The sequence below is a fragment of the Lepus europaeus genome, chromosome 15, assembly GCF_033115175.1.
Source record: "Lepus europaeus isolate LE1 chromosome 15, mLepTim1.pri, whole genome shotgun sequence".
Lineage (NCBI taxonomy): Eukaryota > Metazoa > Chordata > Mammalia > Lagomorpha > Leporidae > Lepus > Lepus europaeus.
Window position 1 is genome coordinate 27,056,927 of NC_084841.1, and position 24,705 is coordinate 27,081,631.

The 24,705-nt window shown below is 43.7% G+C and overlaps 1 protein-coding gene across 1 annotated transcript in view; it reads right to left on the reverse strand.

The window, feature by feature from the left end:
* The window catches only part of ADAMTS12 (ADAM metallopeptidase with thrombospondin type 1 motif 12), a 333,668-nt gene that overhangs the window by 307,472 nt on the left and 1,491 nt on the right, over positions 1–24,705 (reverse strand). The window contains exon 2 of the mRNA XM_062211778.1: positions 16,380–16,741. Coding sequence (XP_062067762.1) covers positions 16,380–16,741 — 362 coding nt within the window. The remainder of the gene's footprint in view (positions 1–16,379; positions 16,742–24,705) is intronic.

Here is a 24,705-nt window from a genome sequence, read left to right on the forward strand (position 1 = left end):
CCATGGTTAGAATAGGTAAAGGAAGACCCTATGCCGTGGTTAGAATAGGTAAAGGAAGACTTCCTGACCCAGGACACCCCACATTCTCAGGTATCTCTGAATCTCAGATGCAACAACCCAGCAGAAAGCTTCATAAAGAGAGGAAGAAGTAAACCTCAAGCAAGCTGCTGCAAAGACTTCTGGGAAACTCCATCATTGCCTTTCACTAGCAGGGTATAATGTGGTCCCCTCCTGTATGTTACACGTACACCATCTCAGCTTATCCTCACAACCTGCCAATGCACGAGCTCCTATTAGTCCTTTTTCCCATCTCAGAGATAATTTGCCCAAAGTTATAGCACTAAAGACTGAAATCTGCCTGACTCAGGAGACCAAACAGCTCTTAACACTTTATGCTTCTTTCATCAAAGTCGCTTTTGCAATACATGGAAGCTTTGATGCCAGAATCACCCTCTTGACACCATCCTTTCTCAGAGCACAGAAAATGTTAGAGTGAAAACATCTATCCTATACACAACTTAGGCTACACCATTACTTCTCACTATACAACAACTTTTTTTTTCACTTTTTCATTTTTCAGTTTCAATTTTCAGAGAGGATCTTACCCAACCACTAATAATACTAACAAAAATATACTGTTTTTGCACAGTCATCACACAGGTCTATGCCTCAGAGCTCCTATGTTCTCTGAGATCTTAGAAATTATTCAGCCTTCATTTCATAGATGAGAAAGCTGGAGACTTGAGTTTTAAGGGACTTCCCTTGAAGCTCCCAGGAGAATTCAGATCTAACATTCAGGTCTCATAGCTCCAAATTCAATGCCTCTGATGAACAAAAATATTCTTCTGAAGTCTTAAGCCTAAATCACAGTGGATTTATTTAAAAATAAAGTCTGCTAATGAAATGTGAATCTCTTTATTAAAACAGTTAAATTAACAGAATTAACTAGTAGGAGAAAGAATCTTTTCCAAAGGAAAGATTTACTAATATATCTCAAATCCTTCCTTGATCATTGCCAAGGCAACTATCATTGCAGCTGTCCAGACAGAACAAACATCTGCTTAGAAAGGAAATTGGATTGTAGCCCACTTCCCCAGTAACACCATCCTCCAAGTTCAGATACGTGCTCTACTCCATTGAAACTTAAAACAAATGATTACCAAGGATGCTCTTCTATCTTTCTCAGTAACCCTAACTGATGGTGCAGAAGAAATGGATTAAACCATCAGTTCAAGTAAAACTCCTTTCTGTGGTCTTATTCTACATTAGCTCATTCTACTTTTCCTAATACACACAAACACAGGTGCACACACACACGCAGAAACACACACATATACCATAGTCTGCTCCTCTGTCTGCAGTAAACTGACTCATCTGGCAGTTCTGACATGAATATTCCATTTCTTCTCTTCCTATCATGCTTCGTAGAGATTTGAAAAGTAAGAAACTCCTGACTATCCTATACCTTATTTTAACAAACATCTCAACCTTTTGTGTTTCTTCTGTAAATGCGGTAAACAACAACAATAAAAATGTAAACATAACCAAAAGAAAGCAAAAGCAAAAAAGAGAAAAGAGAAAGGAGAAGAGAAAGGAGAAAGTCTAGAAAACCTACAACCAGGAAAAAGAAATCAGTCCTTAGAGATGAGCTGTGGATGTTAAAGGAGTAGAAAGAGAAAATTCAAATGCAAACTTTAAAAATTTTTTTAATTGTTTTCTAAAGGTTTATCAAAAGAAAGTAAGGTTGGGGTCGGCACTGTGGCTCAGCGGGTTAACACTCTGGCCTAAAGCGCCGGCATCCCATATGGGCACCAGTTCAAGACCCAGCTGTTCCACTTCCGATCCAGCTCTCTGCTATGGCCTGGGAAAGCAGTAGAAAATGGACCAAGTCCGTGGGCCCCTGCACCCACGTGGGAGACTTGGAAGAAGCTCCTGGCTCCAGACTTTGGATCGGCGCAGCTCTGGCCATTGTGGCCAACTGGGGAGTGAACCAGCAGATGGAAGACCTCTCTCTGTCTCACTGCCTCTCCTCTCACTGTGTAACTCTTTCAAATAAATAAACAAACATTAAAAGAAAGAAAGAAAGGTTAACCTTATGAGTATTAAGTAAGCTAAAAATAGATTTTTGTAAAAATTAAGAGTGGGGATAGGAGAGGGAGGAGGAGGAAGGGTTGGAGCATGGGTGGGAGGGAGGGTAGGGTGGGAAGTGTCACTATGTTCCTAAATCTGTATATATGAAATACATGAAACTTGTATAACTTAATTATTTTAAAAATATTGGTAATATAAAATGCAAATGAATTTTTTTTATAAAAAAGAAAGGAAGACTGCTTGGAAGACAGGCAGGGCTATCTGATGACCCGATAAGAGACTGCAGAAGTTCTGCATTTTAAAATTGTGTGACTCATTCCTGAAGACCAAAGCAGGATTTAAATAAAGGGGGGGAGGAATCCAAAGAAAAATCAGCTTGTGAACAGGGTGCTAATGGGCAAGGAGGGGTGGATAGGTAAAGGGAAGAGGGGGAATCAATGACACCAAATGGGACCACTGAAGATGGATTCAAACACTGCAGCAGACAGCAGAAAAGGAAAGGAAAACAACCGAACGGGTACACTTGGCCGCTATCAACCATTTCTCTGTTTTTCATCTGAATCGCATTATCTAAGATTCTTCTTCCATATGTTCACCATGAACACTACTTAGAGCAACATCATTCCCTGCTATAATGTTTCCCAGCAGTTGTTTGACTTTCAGGCAATTTGTCAAAAGCATGCAATTCACAAAGGAAAAAAAATCAGATAGAGGTAGTGTTTCTGGGTTTACTAGGTCAATGCATCTCAAATTTTAATACACATAAAATCACCTGGGGACGTTGTTAAATTTAGCTCTAACTCAGCAGATGGGAAGCAGGTTGAAACTGATAATTTACATTTATGATAATCTCCTATGTGATGCCCTTACTGCTGGTCCACAAAACACAAGGATACAGTTCATCCAATGTACCAGAGACTAAGAGGCAAGGCCTTGACTGAGGTCACACAATTAGAATGAGCTGAGCAAGGACTGAGTTCAGCTCCCCTAACTCCCAAGTCCAGTAGAAGTGCTCCATATGAAAAATAGGCCAGGTCTCCACAGAGGTTATCTTGATAACAATAAATGAGGTCTGTGATTCATGCGGAATCAAAAGGAACAGAAATATTTATGCATGAAGGTCAAGAGGGAGGCTGTGGAAACCTGGCCTTTCATTCCTGTAGTGAAACAGAAATAAGATTTAAAGCAAAGACTCCAGAGTGGAGCGATCCATGAGAAGGGTCGCATCTGTGGGTTGCATTTGGATAGATGTTGAATTCAAGTCACCAACTCTAAGAAAGTGCATCTGGCCTATTCTCCCCCATAATGACAGAGGGTCATTCTGCCATCCTACCCCTGCAGTGTCCCTGGAGTAGGGATGGCACAGAGTCAAGGTCCGGTGAAAGAAAACAGCAGTACTGCTCCTTGAAGTGCAGGGTCCCCAGTTCTCTCCTTCTTTCTCTAGTTCATCAGCATGGGAACTCGCAAATGAACCTGATCAATTAGAAAGGAAGACAAAAGGGAAAAGGAAAGGAGCAAGGAGCCCCAGCACAAAGCAATGATAAGGGAGAGAGGCATTTCCGCCAGCCAGAGGCCCTGCTCCAAGTCTCCTGTCTGAGTAAGCGCAGTCTCATCAGGCAACCCCAAAGGTCAGGGGTCGGGGGAATGCAGCAGCCTGGAGCACAGCGAGAGGATAAACAGAGCATTCACGGCCCTCCTCTGGCAAGGAGTAACGGATCCCGACGCACAGACACCCCCCAGTGCAAAAGCCTGGTTTCCGCAAATGAGCCGTGGAGTTCTGGATCAGGAAGCAAAGCAAGCAGCCTCACTGGGAAAATTTTCCCACACAGCTCTGCCAGTGGATTTCATTCCTCAGCTACCTCATCCCCGGCACCAGCCAGAGTTCAAGAACGAGAGGACAGGAACAGGGACATCCTTTGTGCATGCAGAAAAGAACCAGCAGACCCTCCGTCCGAGCCAAGAACGTGGGGGTGTGACGTGGTGCAAAGCACACCCCTCCCTCAATAAAGGCACCGAGGCAGGACATGGGTCTTTAAAAGTCACACATCCTCATGGGCAGTATTCACATGGCAAAATGTGTAGAGAAACCTCCCTCTTTGCATTTCCCAAAACTGGAATCTGAGAAAGTCTACATTCTGTAAAAAAGAAGAAGAAGAAGAATGGGAATAAGAGAGGGAAGAGGAAGAAGGGTGGGAATGTGGGTGGGAGGGAGGGTAGGGTGGGAAGTATCACTGTTTCTGAATCCATATATAGGAAATACATGAAATTTGTGTACCTTAAATATAATTTTTAAAAAATAATAAAGCAAGCAGGGGAATTTACCAAAATAAAATATTGCTGTATATGGGATAATGGTCATTATTTTTTAAAATATCAATTAGATAATATTATGAATAAAGGTTATGACGATATCTTCATAAAGCAGCCTGGGCTAATTGGGTCTAGTCATTTAATGAATCCCCTTTAAATTATAATAAAATTGGGTCTATAACTTGTTGTTCATGTAAAAAAAAAAAAGAAAAGAAAAACTCTACAGAGTTCAAATGATTCTAATAGCATATCCTTGTCGAAACTGATAACTTGCTGGCTGGAAGCTGGACTATCACTGCAAACCTCCACACTGTCCTGCATCCCAAAAGAAGAAGAAATAAACATCCCATCTGTTCTGGTGACAAAAAGAAAAGTGCTCTGCACCTCAGTAAAAAGGCGGCTCTCAGAGCAGCAAAAGTTTGCCTGCACACATGGCTATGGGGTAAGTACTTCAGCAGAAATGAGTCACTGAACTTTTGGCTGTTAGTATGGGAGAAGTGTGTCTCTCCACAAGCATGTATAAGATCTGAGCCTTTATGTAACTGCTCAGGCAGTTGTTTATCAGAACTCAAAAGCAAAGACCATAACTGTTTCAGGTCACAGAGACTTCTTCACGCTGACTCAAAGCAGAGATTGAGAAGGGGAACTGGTGTGGCTCAGTGAAAAAGGCTGTTGATTAATGCACGCAGAGAGACACATACCCCTCCTCGCTCTGTTTCTTGGGAATGAATGACTCACTTAGGGAAATATGCTGGCAATGGACTAGGACTAGCATTGCCGCCAGTGACTGTCATCTGGAGGCCACAAAGCAAGGCCAAATCCTGTAGGTAAGGGCTCAGGGGCTACTGTGGTCACACAGATTTGCAAGAACAAGACAGGGTGAGGGAAAGAAAATTAGGCAAAAACAAAACAAGAAGATGTTGGGTTCTGTAACTTCTTTATGAAAATAAAGCAGGTGGTATACCAGAATATCTGAGGAGTCCATTTTAGATTGAGAGGCCAGAGGAGCCCTTAAGGAAGGATCTGAAACCAGAAAGGAGCAGCGATGTGCCAATCTGAGAGAAGGATGTCCTAAGCAAAGGGAGAAGCATGTGTAAAAGCTGTGAGGCTACAGCATGCTTGGTACATCTGAGAAACAGAGGTCAGTGTTGCCGGAGCACAGTAAGAGAGGGGAGGGTGGTGGAAAGAGGATAGGGGGGTGGGCAGAGACCAGATCAAAGGGAGCCCTGAAAACCCAGGGTTCAGATGTCATTCTCCTGTCATGAGAAACCAGCAGGTGATTTTGAAGCAAAAGTATATCACTGCTTTATGAATGTGTTTAAGATACCAATCTGGGGGCCAGCGCCATGGCACAGTGGGTTAATGCCCTGGCTTGAAGTGCCGGCATCCCATATGGGCATCGGTTCGAGGCCTGGCTGCTCCATTTCTGATCCAGCTCTCTGCTGTGGCCTGGGAAAGCAGTAGAAGATGGCCCAAGTCCTTGGGCCCCTGCACCCATGTGGAAGACCCAGAAGAAGCTCCTGGCTCCTGGTTTTGAATCAATGCAGCTCTAGCTGTTGTGGCCAAATGGGGAGTGAACCATCAGATGGAAGACTGACCTACCTCCCTCCCTCTCTCTCTTTCTTTCTCTCTCTCTCTCTCTCTCTCTCTCTCTCTCAGCCTCTCCTCTCTCTATGTAACTCTGACTTTCAAATAAATAAATAAATATTTTTAAAAACTATGAAAAAAAGATACCAGTCTGGACATCATGTGTGAAATGGCTTGCAGGATATAAGAGAAGAAGTAGGAGAATCACTTGGGAGGGCAAGGCAGGGTCCAGATGAGAAAAGAAGTTGACTAGGACAAGGCAAGGTTTCCCAGCCTTGGCACTACTAACACTTTGGAGTGTATGACTGGCTTTGTGTATGACACAAAGTGGAGCAGCAACCCCGGCCTCTACACACTAGATGCCAGAAATCATCCCCTCCCTAGTGGTGACATCCAAAAATGTCTCCAGACATTGGCAAATGTCTCCTGGAGTACAAAACTACCCATAGTGAGAATAACTAGATGAGGGCATTAGCTATAGAGGTGCTGAGAGGAGTAAGTCTGAGCATATTTTGAAGGTACATAGGACGAGATTCACTGATAAGAACAGGTGTAGAATCTGAGAGTAAAGGAGGAGTCAATGATGAGACAAGGCCGGGACCTGATCTGGACCACAGGAAGAGTACAGTCCGCACATACAGAGATGGGTAGGACTGACGCCGGGATCAGCAAGAGTGTTGCCTTGAATATGTTAAATTTGAGGTGCCTGTTAGGCTTCCATGTGGAAATGGCAAGTGGATTACTGGAGTTCCAAGGAAATAGCAGAATTAGATATTTAAATTCAGTAGTTCAATGATGATATTAGATAAATAGATGATGCTGATGAAGGTGATAAACACATAGCTAAATGATTAGGTAGGCAGTGAGGTACATAATTAGATAGATACATGATAGACAGACAGACTAGTTCAGAGCACCTACTGACAGAACATAAAGCTAGAGAAGAGTGATGACAAACAAAATACTATGACCGAAGAGTAATAAAATGCATGAAAAGAAGCAAAGGCTACTGAGGTTGAACTCTCAGTGTGGTAGGTAGGAGAGAAACCATAATAATGTGGTGTCACTTAAGCAGAGCCAAATATTATTTCAAGTAGGAGTAATTACTTGGGCCAAATGGTAATGAAACATTATCATGTAAGATGAAACAAAGGGGTACCCACTGGCAACAAGATGTTCATTGATGACTTGAAAAAACCAGTTTTAATGAAATGTCTCAACAATTTGGGTACAGAGATTTAGCTACTCTTACGAAGCCAATGAAAGTACTAGGGTATTTTCCACAGCATTTTCCATCTGTCATCTACAACAGCTATATAAGGTACACAGGGCTAACTCAAGTGACTATTCTTGTTTCCATAGAAGAGTCATTTGCAAGGTGCTAATCAAGGTTAAGGCAGCCTCTAAAAACAAGGTTCTTTCTGACTTTCCAGACAGGCTCCAGATTTTTAAAACCTGTAAATGATGGTCAAATGAAAAGAGCAACGAGATCATACAAAGAAGGCATCAGGACTCAGTTTACCCTAGAGCAGACCTTCTGCGAACAGACCCTGCTTGAATCAATGAGCCAAAGCTGCCCTCTGAATAAAGTGCTCACCCAACAGGCTTCTATCGTTCAGCAACAGGACGGGCAGTGAGGCTTAACACAGAACAATGTAGAGTCATAAATTACCCAAAACAAAATCTTGGGGAATAAATATGTGTGAACAAACCAAGGTAATTCACTTGCAAAACAGTTTTATTAATTTTTCCCCAAATTTACCTTCTGCTCCAGAGAAAAGAGAAAATGCAAGGCAACTATTTGACTCAACTTAAGAGCCTCATCCTCTATTCACCACATCTACCTATGAGGAAGATGGGCCTGGTGGCCCAAAAGGACAGGCAGCCCGGTAGGTGATAGGTACATTTAAAGGTAAGATCCTGAGAGCTTGCTTGTGAAAGATGCAATCAGAGTGGGACTTAGAATTTCTCCCCAGGGAGCTGCAAAGGCAAATGAGGGAGTAACAGGAATCATGGGGCCTCTGTTCCACCAGTTAGTCTAGAAGGGTCTCATGGGCAGAACTGATACTGGGAATCCACTTGTGATTCCCATAACACATGGGAAAGACGGAAGAAAAGTCCCCTTATAGATGTTACCAGGGAGAGTGAAAAAGACGAGTTTAAAAACCAAGGAGCTTCTTGTTGGCATGAAGCCAGAATAAATTTTTTAAAAAGATTTAATTATTCATTTGAGAGGTAGAGTTACAGACAGACAGAGGGAGAGACAGAAAAAAAGGTCTTCCATCTGCTGGTTCACTCCCCAAATGGCTGCAACAGCCAGAGATGGGCTGATCCAAAGCCAAGAACCAGGAGCTTTTTCCAGGTCTCCCACATGGGTACGGAGGCCCAAGCTCTTGGGCCATCTTCTACTGCTTTCCATAGCAGAGAGCTGGATTTGAAGAGGAACAGTTGGGATACAAACCAGTGCCCACATGGGATGCCAACCAGCATCCATATGGGAAGCTGACACTGCAGGCAGAGACTTTAGCCCACTATGCTGCAGCACGAGGTCCCAGGAAATGAATTTTTGGATTTGATAACAAAGTGACAAGCAACAGAAGCAAAAATAGACAAGGGCATCAGACTAAATAGACAAGGGCATCATATTAAAAAGCTTCTGCAGGCCGGCGCCGTGGCTCAACAGGCTAATCCTCCGCCTTGCGGCGCCGGCACACCGGGTTCTAGTCCCGGTTGGGGCACCGATCCTGTCCCAGTTGCCCCTCTTCCAGGCCAGCTCTCTGCTGTGGCCAGGGAGTGCAGTGGAGGATGGCCCAAGTGTTTGGGCTCTGCACCCCATGGGAGACCAGGAGAAGTACCTGGCTCCTGCCATCGGAACAGCGTGGTGCGCCGGCCGCAGCGCGCTACCGCGGTGGCCATTGGAAGGTGAACCAACGGCAAAAGGAAGACCTTTCTCTCTGTCTCTCTCTCACTGTCCACTCTGCCTGTCAAAAATAAAAAAAAAATTAAAATTTAAATTTAAAAAAAAGCTTCTGCATACCAAAAGCAACAAACAACAGAGTAAACAACCTATAGAATGCAAAAACAAAATTGGCAAACAATAAATCTAATAATGGGCTAATATCTAAAATACTTAAGAAACTCAGACAACAGTTCCTTCGCCCCACCCCAGCCTACCACAAAATCTCCCAAGTAAAAAATGGTAGGTATTTCTCTAAAGAAAATGTATAAATGACCAAGTATATGAAAACATGCTAAATGCAAATCAAATCCACAATGATCTATCACCTTGCACCTGTCAGACATCATCAAAAAGGCTGAAGATAACAAGTACTGGCTGGGGCTGGGGCTGGGGCTGGCGCTGTGGCGTAGCAGGTAAAGCCGCCATCTGCAGTGCCAGCATCCCATATGGGCACCAGTTCGAGACCTGGCTGATCTCAGCTCTCTGCTAAGGCCTGGGAAAGCAGTGGAAGATGGCCCAAGTACTTGGGCACCTGTGCCTTCATGGGAGACCTGGAAGAAGCTTCTGGCTGGCCACTTGGGGAGTGAACCAGAGGATGGAAGTTCTATCTGCCTCTGCCTCTCTGTAACTGTGCCTTTCAAGTAAATAAATAAATTTCTTTTAAAAAAGATAAGATTGGTTGAAGGATTAAAAAACAAGACTCAACTATTTGCTGCCAACAAGAAACACATTTTACCAATAAAGATATACACAGACTGAAAATGAAAGGATGGAAAAGACATTCCATGCTAACATAAAGCAAAAATGAGGAGCACTCATCCTAATATCAGACAAAACAGCCTTTAACATAAAAACTGTTGAAAGACACAAAGAGGGGCCAGTGCTGTGGTATAGTAGGCTAAGCCTCCACCTGCAGACTTGGGATCCCATGAGGGCACTGGTTCGTGTCCCTATTCCTCCTCTTCCAATCCAGCTCTCTACTTGTGGTCTGGGAAGCAGCAGAAGATGGTCCAAGTGCTTGGACCACTGCACCCACATGGGAGATCTGGAAGAGGCTCCTGGCTTTGGATCAGCCCAGTTCCAGCGGTTGCAGCCATTTGGGGAGTGAACTAACAGATGGACAACCTTTCTCTCTGTGTCTCCCTCTCTCTGCTTTTAACTATCTCTCAAATTAATAAAATATTTTTTAAAAAAGACACAAAGAAGGGAATTATGTAATGATTAATGGATCAATTCAACAGGAAAATGTGACTATAGTAAATATATATGTACACAATGCCAGGGCACCTGGCTATTTAAAACAAATATTAATGGATCTAAAGGGAGATATAGGCTTCACTACAATAATATTGGAGGACTTAAACACTCCAATTTGGTCAATAGACAGATTAACTAGACAAAACAACCAACAAAAAAAAATAACCAAGCTAATCTACACTATTGACTAAACGGACCTAATTGATATTCACAGATTATTTCATCCCACATCTGCAGAATACACATTATTTTCATCAGTACATGGAACATTCTTTAGGATAGATCATATGCTAGGCCATAAAGCAAATCTCATCAAATTCAAAACACTTGAAATTATATGTGTTTTCTGACCACAGTGGAATGAAGTTGGAAATTAACAACTTAAGAAACTCTAGAAAATGGGCAAACATATGGAGACTGAACAACATGCTCTTGAACGAACAGCAGGTCATAGAAGAAAACAGAAGGGAAATAAAAAAAAAATCCTAGAAACAAATGAAGATGACAACACAACACAGCAAAACTTATGGATACAGAAATGTAGCATTAAGAGGAAAGCTTAAAGCAATTAGCGCCTACATCAAGAAACTGGAGAGGCATCAAATAAATGATCATACATCTGAAGGACCTAGAAAACAATAACAAATCAAACCCAAAATTAGGGGGAAAGAAATTATTAGAGAAATAAAATTGAAACAAAAAAAGATCAGCAATGTAAAGAGGTTTTTTTGTTTTTTTTGTTTTGTTTTGTTTTGTTTTATTTAAATAAACAAAATTGGCCGGCGCCTCAGCTCAATAGGCTAATCCTCCACCTGCGGTGCCAGCACACCGGGTTCTAGTCCCGGTCAGGGTGCCGGATTCTGTCCCGGTTGCCCCTCTTCTAGGCCAGCTCTCTGCTGTGGCCCGGGAGTGCAATGGAGGATGGCCCAAGTCCTTGGGCCCTGCACCTCATCGGAAACCAGGAGAAGCACCTGGCTCCTGCCTTCAGATCAGCGTGGTGCGCCAGCCGCAGCAGCCATTGGAGGGTGAACCAATGGCAAAAGAAAGACCTTTCTCTCTCTCTCTCGCTCACTGTCCACTCTGCCTGTCAAAAAATAAATAAATAAATAAAAATAAACAAAATTGGGGGGCTGGCCTTGTGGCATAGCATGTTAAGCTTCCACCAGAGGTGCCGAAATCCCATATGGGTGCTGGTTCAAGACCCAGATGGTCCAATTTTGTTCTGACTCCCTGCTAATGAGCCTGGAAAAGCAACTGAAGATGGTCCAAGTCCTTGAGCCCCTGCACCCACGTGGGAGACTAGGAAGAAGCTCTGGGCTCCTGGCCTTGGCCTGGCCCAGCCCCAGCCTTTAGGGCCATCTGCAGAGTGAACCAGTGAATGGAAGGTGTTCTCTTTCTCCCTCCCTCCCTTCCTCACTCTCTGCCTTTCAAATAAATGTATTTTTTAATATTTATTTATTTGAGTGGCAGAGTTACAGATAGAGAGATAAAGAGACAAAGAGGTCTTCCATCCACTGGTTCACTCCCAAATGGCTACAATGGTCAGAGCTGCACAGATCTGAAGCCAGGATCTTCTTCTGGGTCTCCCATGTGGGTGCAGGGGCCCAAAAACTTGTGCCAACTTATACTGCTTTCCCAGGCCATAGCAGAGAGCTGGATCAAAAGAGGAGCAGCTGGGACTTGAACCAATGCCTATGTGGGATGCTGGCACCATAGGTGGAGACTTAACCTACTACACCACAGTGCTAGCCCTAATAAATATACTTTTATAAAAAAGAGAAAGATAAGAAGAAAGGATGGAAGCGAAGGGAGGAAGGAAGGAAGGGAAGGACTCAGGGAGGGAGGGATATAAGAAAAGAAACTAAGTCTTAGGCCTCATACAAAAATTTACTCAAAATGGGTCCCTGACTTAAATGCAAAGTGTGAACATAAAGAAGAGATAGGGTCAGGAGGGGAAGAGGTATGGATTCAGTAGCACAACAGGAGTGAGCCTTATGATGGAGTTGTTCAGTTTCTTCACTGAACCAAGGTCAAAATCCTGGCTATGATATTCCAGAGTAATCTTGCAAGATATCACCTTCAGAGGAAATTGGATAAAGGGAACATGGCAATACCTCTCTGTATTACTTCTTGCAACTGTATGTGTATCTACAACTCTCCAAGTAAAAGGTTTAACTTTAAAAAAAGAAAATGGTTCTTTCAAAAGTTTAATCCATGCCTGAGTTCAAAACAGTACAGAAAATCTCAGCGTGCCAAAACAGACAAGGAAGCAAGGCCAGAGGATCGAGTGGGAGTTAAAGGCGGATGCCCTTGTTAAATCCATACCGCCCATTCAGAATAGGAACTGGGACTTAATTTTCCAGGAGTGACTGGAATTGAAGCAAGCATTTATGAAAAAGCCAAGAACTGTATTCAGTTGAATGGAACCAGACCTGAGAATGCTATTGACAGGAATTAGAAGTATCTTTGTTACCAACCCAGGTATAGAGTCCAGTTTGTGCCTAAACTAGGACATCAGTACAGGTGGAATATTCCATGAGAAAACAGAGCCACAATCCTGTATCATGCATGAGTGAGGAGTGTTAATGTTTTGCACTATCCTGCTGGTACAGAAATCCGAATTGAAATACTAACAACAAACAGGCTTGAAATCAATCCTATAGGGCCCTAGGGCAACCAACTCCTCTGCCCATGATCCTCACCCTGCTGAAGATCAATCGAGTCTAAATTGAAAAACACTATTTCTTCATCAAAGAACTCAGACTTGAATAAATCAATTAAAGTGCTCCAATGAAATAAATTCCGTAATTTCCAAGTTATGAGAGTGCTGAAAGGCAAAGAGTGGGGAAAATGGTGGAGCTGACACAGAGGGGTGCTGCTGAGCCAGGGACATTGGCACCCTCTGAGACAGGGGCCAGAGCCAGGGGAAAGATGTTCACTGGAGGAAAGAAGGGGTCTCACAGCTCCCCATGGTGCCCTTTCTAGAGTCTTCAGTTGGAAACCATCGGGCTCTGCTCCAGGGGAGACTAAATGGGCTCAAATCACAGACAACCCCAAGAGAAAGCAGCTTCCAACATCTTATTCAGATTTATACATCTGAAGCCAGGCCTCAACCCCATGAGAGACGGGCAGATGTTCTGGTCCACGTGAAAATACTCCCCTCCTAAGAGAGTTTTCCAAATGCTGGCTCTGCACCTAGGAGAAGCAGACTGCTTAGAGCCAGCAACTCCTAAGCCTGCCACCCTGTGAGCTTCAATGTGCACAAGGTCATCCCTGGGTGAAAGGGAGAGCAAACATACCAGAAGCCAGTTCTCAGATGCAGCATCCCGAGAAATGAGATGTGAATCCAACCACCATCCATCTGACAAGGACCACTCTAGGCACGCATTGGCAAGTGAGGAAACACCAGCAAATGACGTTGAAGCCAGCCAGGTGGCGTGGTCACAGACACAGAAGAAACTCATTTGGCTCTGGTTCCTTTTTTATAGTCACCCATTAATTGTCTGATTAGGCAAGAAAGTCTACAAAATACTTGTAATCCCAGCGGGATGTTTCTTCTGGCAAAGGCATTCAATGATTCTGTCGTGAAAAATCAATTTAACTACCACCACGAATTTGCACTTAATACAGTATGAATGCAAATCTTGAACCGGAAAATGCCCACAAAGTGGTACTCACTGCTCCTGGGCACCATTTGAAAATGAAAAGGTCCCAGTACTCTAAGCTGAAGTTCTGAATAATGCTAAACAGCATGCAATTCCCCTAAGAAAGTATCAGATGAAAGTAAGGAGAAATTTAGAGCAGCTGTTCTCACCTCTAATCACCTGGGGAGGAGTGAGAGTCAGAATTGAAAAGGGAGGCTGTGATGTGAACTGAAGAACAATGTCTTGAAGTAACATTGGCTAATACTGCTAATTCCCATGTACTTCTGTTAATCTATTAGCAAGCCATGCCCATGGCACACTGGCATCTCCTAGGGGCTTTAGGAATGCTGCTGTCTGAGCTCTGCCCTCAGACAGATTCGATCAGAATATCTGGGGTGTGGGTTCGAGGCATGGGCACATTTTAAAATCTCGCAGGTGATCCTCATGTTGAGCCATGATTAAGAACAACTGAGCTAGCCCAGGTCCTCTCAAACTTCAGGGGCAATGAAAGGCTCCTGCAAACCTGTGGAAACACAGGTTTCACGAAACAGAATTTTCTTAAATTTTTCCTTATATGGAAAACAGATTTCCATTTAGACTTCTAGTAATTAAATTATGTTACATCCCTCATATGTGGAAGCTAAAACCAAAACTCGGGGCCGGCGCTGTGGCATAGCAGGTTAACGTCCTGGCCAGAAGTGCCGGCATCCCATATGGGCACTGGTTCAAGACCTGGCTGCTCCACTTCCGATCCAGCTCTCTGCTATGGCAGAGAGTCCTTGGGCCCCTTCACCCATGTGGGAGACCAGGAGGAAGCTCTTGGCTCCTGGCTTCAGATCAGCACAGCTCCAGCCGTTGTGGTCAATTGGGGAGTAAACCATCAGATGGAGGATTCTCTCTCTCTCTCTCTCTCTCTCTCTCTCTGTCTCCCCCTCCCTCCCTCTGGCCCCCCTCTTTGTGTAACTCTTTCAAATAAATAAATCTTTTTTAAAAATAAAAACAAAACTCCATCTGAACACAGAATGGTTATTACTAAAGGCTGGGAGGAATGGGGCGGGACACAGGAGGCTTAGATAATCAGACCCAAATCAATGTTAGAGCAAACGAACAAATTCCTAGTTTTATACAGCATAGTGATAGGACTATGGTTCACAGTAAACTATTATATATTAGATAAGCAAAAAAGAAGACAGGAGCTCCAAGGTTCTAGTCCTAATGCAACATCAAAAAATGGGAAATATTGATTGCCCTGAATTGCTCAGCACATTGTATTCATGTACTGAAACGTTGCACTGAAGCCCATAAATATTCTTAATAATTCTATTAAAAATACAGGTTTCCAACAGGCAAATCTATAGACCAAAAGCAGAGTAGTGATTCCCTAGGATTGCAGAGATGGAGATGAGAAGTTGGAGAGTACAGAGTTCATTTTGGGCTAACGAAAATGTTCTACAGTTTACTGTGATGGTTGCAGAACTCTGCAAAATATGTAAAGCTACTGAATAGAGCACTTTAGGGTGTGACTTGTACAGACATGAGTTAGGTACCAATGCAAACTGTTAATTGACACATACAGCAGTTTCTACTCACCCCCAGAGACTCCGATGCACAAGGTCTGCAATGGAGCCATGAATTTGCCTTTTTAATGAGCTTGCAGGTGATGTTCATTCTGCGGGCCCACAGACCACACTGCTCTGACCCATGCAGAAGTGCCCAGGTCCATACTTTCTAGTGGCTTATGAGCATGAAGATGACTTGCATATTTAAAGATTAGACATGGGTTCCCACAGCTGTGTGGTGTCTGGAGCGCCATGGCCTCTGCAAATTTGTGCCACGGATCCTGCGTAGCCATATGCTGCCCTTCTAGATCATGGGCTTTTTCTTCCTGTCACCTTGGTCATGAGGATCAGGTACCACTAATGCTTCCAGAGTTTTCAAATGTAAGAAAGAGCCAAGATTGCAGAGGGCAGATATGATAGGAACCCCAGAGCAAAGCCAGGGGATGGAGACCCTAGAGGCAGGAGGCGACCCCCAGATAGGTCAACTGAGCACTGTATGTGGCCCAGGGAGAAGAAAGCCCCATATAAAGTCTAATTGCAAAGCACATAGTCAAAGGAGGATATCATAGCATAGCACCTGCTGTTTCCATCATTAGGAAGACTCACACTCAGTCCAAATCCAGGTTTCATTAATTCTAAAGATGCTGGCCAACCAGTCAATCAAGGGGACTCTCAGAGTTGCCTCAGAGGTTAAGACCCAACTCAAATCCTGCCTCGTCCTCCATCAGCATTCCTGGTTGGAGTTCTTCCTGCCTTCTCTGAAGTCTTGGTGCTCTTACACTGGGAACTTCCCAGATCCACTGCCCTTCATTCATCATACACTTTATGCCAAACCTCCTTGGAGCCAGGTCCCTACCTCCCAGAGGCTCCATTCTCCTGTTAATGATCTCTGACACTGCTGGTGGGGGCTGTATAGGCTGAGACATTAGGATCCTGGGGAATAGGAGGGAGATGACAGGCCCAGGCACTCACCAGTCCATGACAAGCACTGAGGGCTGCTGTCCCAACTGTGGTGCCCTGCTGTAGAACTGTGCCCCACAGGTGGCAGTGGGGGCCCTCGGGAGCTGCCATCTTCACATGGGAGAGGTTCCCATATCTCTTCTCCACGATGTAGCTGTTGGAAAGAAACCCCCGATTGACCGTCAAGTTAAAAAACAGGTCCTTCTCCTCATGCCAAATTCTGTAGTACACCCGGTCCGCTGAGTCAGCCAAGTCTCTCTTCCTCCTGCTGCCAGCGCCGGGATGGTGCAAGCCGTAGGATAGGAAATGCCCACGGGCGTCGACTCGGACAGGATGCACCACGTGGTACTCCGGCAGGGCCTTGATAAAATGCTCTGAAAGAAAAGGAGACGCAGAATCACAAACAGCTGAGTCTGCAGAGAGGCAAACCTGCTTCCATTTGGAACTTGTGTTCTAGCTTGTTGATAGCAACTTGCCTCTGTTGATCTGGAGTTGAGAGATCCTTTGCCCCATACAAACGCTGCCAACAGTAAATTCCCTGAATAGCTCAAATTTACAGGATACTTCCTCCTCCTCTTCATGCAGCAGTCTGAGCTGGTGCTAAGGGGGAGCTCTGGATATCAGGCGTTTTATTGGAGAAAAATTAAGATTTCAATCTTTGAGGCCCGCTGCTAGGATGGGGCAAGGTCAGCATGATGGACAGCAGGAAGCCTGAAGTTCACGAATACAAGCATGGAGCTTCACTGTTTATTAAAGGTACTCAGACATCTCGGGAATGAATTTCCGCCAGTTACAGCATGAGAGGGTTCCATAATGTAGTAAAGAGTGCTTAAAGGAGCTTTTTTTTAATAAAATGTCTACAAAATCCACAGAACAAGATGATCAGAGAACAAGTTATGATCTGAAGCATTGCCTGAAAGTATGAAAATTGCCACTTTAAAAATTCAAGACAAGAATACTTGTTCATTCTACATATAAAAACTTCAAAAGGTTTATAGAAAATGGAATTAAAGGATAAATTTATTTTTAAGAAAAAAATTGAAAGTCTTACATAAGAACAACAATTCTGAATAAATTAACCTCTTGATTTAGCAAATTTACCTCTCGCTACTGTTTCTTACGTTGATATTTGAGAGTAACAAAGGTTATAACTAGCAGGAAACTCGTCAGCACTCTGGATTACAGACTCCTTGCAGTAAGTCACTGGCCACTTATAAGATGAACTATTTTTTTTCTTTTGCCTAAAACAAAAAGATTGCATTTGTTGTCTCCCAGTTATACCCCCAGCACTTTCTAGCTTATGTTACTTTGCTCGTGTTATCTCCCTGAGTGGAATGGCTCTTGTGTCTCGCACAATCCTGTTTATGGTTTAAAGTCCAGCTGAAATCCTTCTTCTTCATTATCCTAAGGTCTGGGGCAACAATTCCCTCCCATTCCTTTAAAACTCCTGACCTTACTTTCTGACCCTCGAAACTGACCTTATTTTGCATTGCCTTTTGCTTATTAGACTATTTATCCTTGAATCTTGTGCAGGCCAGAATTTTGCACATCACAGATGATCAGTTCATATGTGTCGATATATCACTGACTATGTTTGCAGTTGGTTAATTCGAAGAACTGGAGTCAATGGGCATGTATTATAAAAGAGTCGTGTCGTGTTTTCCAAACAACTGCCTTCAAACATGCTTGATGGAACCGTCCTTTCTGCCTTGGATGAAACACGGGGAAAAGCACAGAAATTTCCTTCTTGGGTAGTTACAAATACTCTCAATGTTTTGCTGTAAAAAGTCCAGATTCATTGCTTCCAATTGCAACACTTAATCACAAGAGACTATGTAACAACGTGCATAAGTCATAAAAATGGTGCTCAGTGTAAAATAAGAAGCAAAACAAGTTAAAGCAGAGCTATTTGCACTAACGGAAAATGCACACACAAATAGAAAGCTTACCAGAACACACGAGACCAAAAAATACATATGGAACCCATTAAAATGATTTCCATAGGGAGGAATGGGAGTAGGAGTTGAACATAAAAATGCTCACGTACAAAAAGCAGAAAAAGAATTTCACACAAATGACGCCGGAGTGCCATGGACCGGGGAGTGTAACTGACTTGGTCCTCTGTTCCTCCCACTCATTTGCTCAGAAACGTCTGGGCTTATCTGCTGCTGCAGCTGCCCTGCCCTTCCTAATTCAAGCCTGATTGAAGAGAGGAATGGCCAGGTGAGTGGGGTGGATGTAGCCAGCGTCCCTTGTATGTCCCTCACCTTGCACTTCTCTTCTGTTACAATGATAGCTCTGGCTCCTCCAGTATAGGAGCAGGAGAGTGAAAGGAGGGCCTAAAAGAATCTCATTCCCCTGGATCTAGCTGTCTTCTGGCAGTAGTGCCCTATGTGGGTCAATGTTAAATTCTGTCCCCTTCTCCCAAGATGTGGGAGGCTCTGTCACTGGAGTTTACCCACCCCAGGTCCTCAACTTGGGGCGTTCCTGCCCCAGTTGTCTATCTTCAGTCTTTTCCACTCCACCCCTGTGCTGTGACCACCTCACCTTACAGGGCAGCCTCTTGGCATCCATTCAAGAAGATCCAAGTGTTGCTCCTATCCATGGCGTCCAAATTGATTCACAGGAAAGACCCACATTCAGGGAAATTCTGGCATGGCTGTGTCCACTGTCGGCAAATATTCCAGCCAGTCTTGTGGCATGTTGGTACTGAAAGGCTGAAATGCTAGGCATTAAGTCCCTAGGACTTCACCAAATGCTGAGGTCTCTGAAGGTCCTTCCACTTGCCCTGAGTTGGGGGCACAGTGGTTGGGAGCACGCCAGCCCCCTCGCTCTCTCCTGAAGAAAGTCTCTCTCCACTGCCTCTCACTGACCTTTCAGCTTGTCCTCGTGTGCACACAAGAAGGAGGAAGGGCTAAGAAACATCTTTGGCATGCCCATACCCCCTTACCCACAGTCTCTTGAAGTACAGGGGGGAAATTAACCTCCTTTTACTCCTGACATTTAAGGTTTCTGCAGAAGCTGAGACAAAATGAAAAGCCCTCGTTAATATATTGTGACCTAGGCATATCTCTGCATCTCCCTCAAAACAGAGAAAGAAGCATCTTTCCAACAGACCATCTTTCCAAAAAACTGTACTGACCAATTTGAGGGACACACAAACTAAAAGCAACTACATTTTTTACAGAAGTAAATTCTAAGTAAAACATTGCACTCCGAGTTGAATAACTATGACCTATAGAAAAAGACTAAGACTTGAAAATTTCTTATTTGTAATACCCAGAAAGCAACTAAATTAATTCAGACTGTTAGGAAGAAGAGACTAACAAAAGCAGTTTCAAAGCAACCTCACATTTAAAAAACTGTTCTAAATAGATAATTTATGTAAACTCACATATCAAAATAACATATTTGAATATTTAATAATCAGAAATATGGAAACAATATAACTTCAATATAACTTCATAAAAGGCAATAAATTTATAGTTGTGCTTCCACTGTAATTGCAACTTTGAGATGTATATAAATGTACATGAACAAAGCCTCTGAGACAATATGGAAACATGAAAATTGCTATGAGGGTGAGATTTGGGGTGTGATTTTTGTTGTTGACTTTGTATTTCCTATGTTGTTTTTCCCAATTAAAGACAAGCAGATGACAAGGATAGGAGATGAGAGGTGCTGTGCTGTGAGAGGACCAGAAAGAGTGTTCAACAGAGGAGAGAAGTAAGGAAGGCCAACATCTCCTGACACCAGGCAGCTGCCCACCGAGTGCTCCTGGTGCAATGCTGCCCATGGCCATCACAGGTGGCTGTGTCCCTAGGGAAGAGTCAGCATTGGTGGAGGCATCCCTCACACCGACTCTGAGAGGACGCTAGGGTTCTCTTGGAGAGGAGGAGGGGCAGCACAGTCAAGTAGGGGGCAGTGGGAAGGCAAACAGTTTGCATTGTCAGCCCCACAGGAGTATTAGCAGGAGGTAGAAAAAGCAGGCTGGAGGTAGACAGCACCTTAAGTGACAGGACAGGCATTTTCTGCAGTGGGCAGCTGTCTAAGCCACCCACTAGAGAGAAGATCTGAACTAGAAGAACTCAGATCTGAGTTAGAATTCCAATGGGGAAAAATTGGAGGAGATGAACTTGGTCTAGGAGTTATTTCCTTGTATTTGGAGACCAATACATCTTTTCCCATAATTTCCTGACCTAAATTATCACTTACAGGGACTGCCCCTCAAAGATTTAACAAGATTTTTCAAAGTATAAAATGAAAAAAAAAAAAACCTGAAGCTTGTCTAAGCCCCCAGCATCTATTACCCCAAAAAATAAAAGATCAAATTTATAGACTTCAAGCCAGTTGCTCTTGATCTAATGGGTTTTTATAAGGGTCAAGATAACTTAGCTGATAATAATGTTATTGAAAATAACCACAATCATGTTTAAGGAGCACTTGCTGCGATCTAGGAACCACAAATCTTTCCTCATTCAGTACTCACACCCTGAGAGACAGACTGATTTGGTTGTTATTCCCAATTCAGAGATAAAGAAACTAAGTCTAAGAAGTCGCTATGCAAACTTTTGAAACATCACTTGGATTGAAACCTCATGTTTTCTATTTCAAAATCATTTTCTTAGCCCTTGCATACCATGTACATAAAAAGTAACAGTCAGTTGCCTTTGGCAAACAGCGTAACAAGGTTAGAGGTATTGGTACTGCCCCACCACCACCAGGGAAGATGATCTGACCAGAAAAGAACTGTTTGGCTTCTTCATGCCTCAGTTTGCTCAGCATACATGGAGATTATAACTGCCTCTCTATTGGACATGATAATGGATAACAAAATCAATTTTCCCTCCTGATTTAACTACAATGGAGACAGCTAAGCGATGGCAGCCCATGGTGTGGATGGAAATATAGAGGCCATGTACAGATGTGGTTTATGTTGGCAGCCCAAACTGCAGTTGCATAATCTATACAATGGGCATAATTATGATAGCATCAACTTCTTAGGGTGATTGTGAGGTTGCAATGCAGTAACTCAAGTAATAGATTTCACACAGTGCTTAACAACCAGCATGTATTTGCTAAACACTGGCACTCTTACTATTAATGACAGAAACTTGGCTACCAGGGATCCTGGTGGCCATTAAATCAAGAAGAGATAGGGAAGAAGCCCACACTCACCCTGGCTTCTTCTCAGTAGGTGCTGGGTGTGGCCGATTATCTAGCTACAATCTTGGCCAGCAGAAAGCAGAACCCAGGAGGGATGGGATAAGGATGAGAACTAGGTGTCAGGAAATAACGATAGCTTCTCATTGTTATCATTTCTGTGGTTAAGCGTGAAATGAAGGCTCTGCCAGTTCTCCAAGGAAGTAGTGTTGACTGTGCCCCTGGTTGCTATGGTTTAGATGTGCTTGTACTCAAAGGTTCATGTGCTGGAAGTTTGGTCCTCCCCATGTTAGTGTTGAGGTGGTGGAATCTTTAAGAGGTGGAGCTTAGTAGAGTGTGTTTAGATCACTGAGGTGCCATCCTCAGATGGAATTAATATAGTTCTCTTGGGACCCTGGCTGGTTCTCACAAGAATGACTTGCTATAAAAAGCGTAAGCTTGCCTCTTGAATCAATCCCTCTTGCTTCCTGTCTGCCCTCTGACTCTTCTCTTCCTCTCTCTACCTCCCTCCCTGCCTCCCTCCCTCTCTCCCTCCCTCCCTCCCTCCCTCCCTCTCTCTCTCTCTCTCCCTTCCACCACCCCCCAGCCATGTTTGCTCCCACCATGGTGCCATCAACCACAATATGTAGCCAGAAGCCAAAATTATCTGAAACCATTTGCTCCTGGCAGAATTTTTCTATAAACTGTGTAAATAAATGATTACAATATTTTTCTGGAAACATTGCAACACTCTGTTTTGCATAACCCTGTGCACCCCGGAGCAATCTCTAACATGAGCTAATGTCCCTGGCCTGTTGATTCCACAGAGTTGTCAAAGGCAAAAAATAGATCACAGAAGTGACTAGGACCTTGTAATCATTACCAAGGGTCCCTGGCTTACAATGGTTTGATTTAGGATTTTTCACTTTATGATGGTACAAAACATGCATTCAGTAGAAACTACTGACTGAACTTTTCAAATTTTGTTCTTTTCCTGAGTTGGGCTATGCAGTGCAATTCTGCCATATTTTGGGCAGCCCAACATTCACAAGGGTAAACACTGATAGTCTACACTGCACTGGATTGCTAGCTGTGGTGCTTAGGAGGTGAGGTGCATTAAAAGCATTTTTGACTTAAAATATCTTCCACCTGCAATGGGTTTATCAGAGCACACCCCATTGTTAAGTCAAAAGACAGATATACAGGGATAAGCAAGCAGAGGGTGACATTATTGGCTAAATAATTCAGTCAGTGTGTTGCAGGCAAGGTTAATATCTCCTCATGTTCTGATACCTGTTTATGAAACCAAGAAACCTCATGGAATGAGCCTATAGTGTATCTTTCCATCACAACTGAACAATGTGGAAAGAATAATGAACAGAGTTGATCAACTCTGCCAGCTCCCAGACCCAGAAAGGTTGGATTTGTCTCTAAATTCTTTCTTAGGACTGAAATCCTGACTCTGCCCAACCCTGCAAGGCTATCCAACATCTGACTCTGTCTCTGACTGGGGAAGGGGAGGGGCTCTGGAACTCCCACCAAGGCCCTGGTAAAGCAGCATCTACAGGCTGCTCAACAAGCGCACGTTTACAGACACACTGATGCCCCAGGGCACCCATTCTTCAGCTGTAAAAGGATCTATGAGATGATGTCTGAAGAAATGTGACAGTCTAAGTGTTCTGAATTTGAGTACAATTAAAAAATGTTGTCAAAGTAGAGTTAGGTCATTTGAGAACAAAACCCTGGTCATTCTATTCCCAGGAACTCTTAAAATTTCCTTCTGTCTCAGGGCCAGTACCATGATGTAGTGGGTAAAGCTGCCACCTGAAGTGCCAGCATCCCACATAGGCACCAGTTTGAGTCCCAGCTGCTCCACTTCCAATCCAGCTCTCTGCTATGGCCTGGGAAAGCAGTAGAAGATGGCCCAAGTCCTTGGGCCCCTGTACCCACATGGGGGACCCAGAGGAAGCTCCTGGCTTCCGATTGGCACAGCTCTGGCTGTTGTAGCCATCTAGGGAGTGAACCAGTGGATGGAGGATATATATATATATATATATATATATATATATATATATATATATCTCCCCCATCTCTCTGTAACTCTGCCTTTCAAATAAATAAATAAATCTTTTTTTAAAAAATTTCATTCTCTCATTCATTTGTCCTCATTCTTTTTCCTCCCTGTCTCCTCCACACCTCCTCTACCCTCTTAGTTCTAAAGAGAAGTCTGCCTAGAAATTGTTCCTGTCTACCAAAAGTGTATTTCCTATAAAAACATTAATGAATTTATTAAGATTGGTGGAAGAGCTTTCAAAACCTGAAATTGAGGCGGACATTTGACCCGGTGGTTAACACACTGCTGAGATACCCACGTCCGCATCAGAGCACCTTGGTCTCAGTCCTGGCTTCACATCTCAGCCAGCACATCCTGGGCAGTAGCAGGTGACAGCCCAACTACCTGGGCTCCCTAGCATCATGTGGGAGACCTGAACTGAGTTCCCAGTTCCTGGCTTTTGCTTGGCCCAATTCTGGCTGTTGAAGGCATTTGGGGAGTGAACCAGCAAATGAAAGATCTTTCTTTCAAATAAATAATATTTTTAAATATAAATTGATATGCATCACTAATAAACTCAATCCTTTATGGCTACTTTTCCAACATCAAACACTCTCAGCACATAACTGCAAAGATGACTGCGGAAACTAACCTCTCTCACTCTCCAGAAGGGAAAACTCCAGTTCTGCCCCCACGCCCAGCTGCGTTTCCTTCCAAAGAAGAGGCACAGCAAGCAGAGTTGAAATCACCCAGGAGAATGTGTGTCTTTGAACCAAATCATCTGCACATGCCCTGGGACATGCTCACGGGCTTTGTTTGTGCTGCCCCAGAAGAGACTTTGCACAAAGGGACTGTTTTCCAAAGAACAACAAGTGCTGCTATTTTAAACTTGGGGGTGGGAGATTGTATCTGGACCGTTTACACAGGCCAGTGCTGGCTGATTGACATCTAACCCCAGTGCTGGCAGTTCAGGCTTCCAAGTAAAGCAAGGGGAGGGAGGGAGGGACTTGCTTCTGAGAGCTCTCGAAGCCGCAGCTGATGAGGTCTCCTGCAAGATTCGCACTGTGCAACATAGGCAGAAACTCTTGCCTGGAAATTCTCCACAAGGACAGGGTGGTGACGTGTGGCACCCAAGTGGCCTTG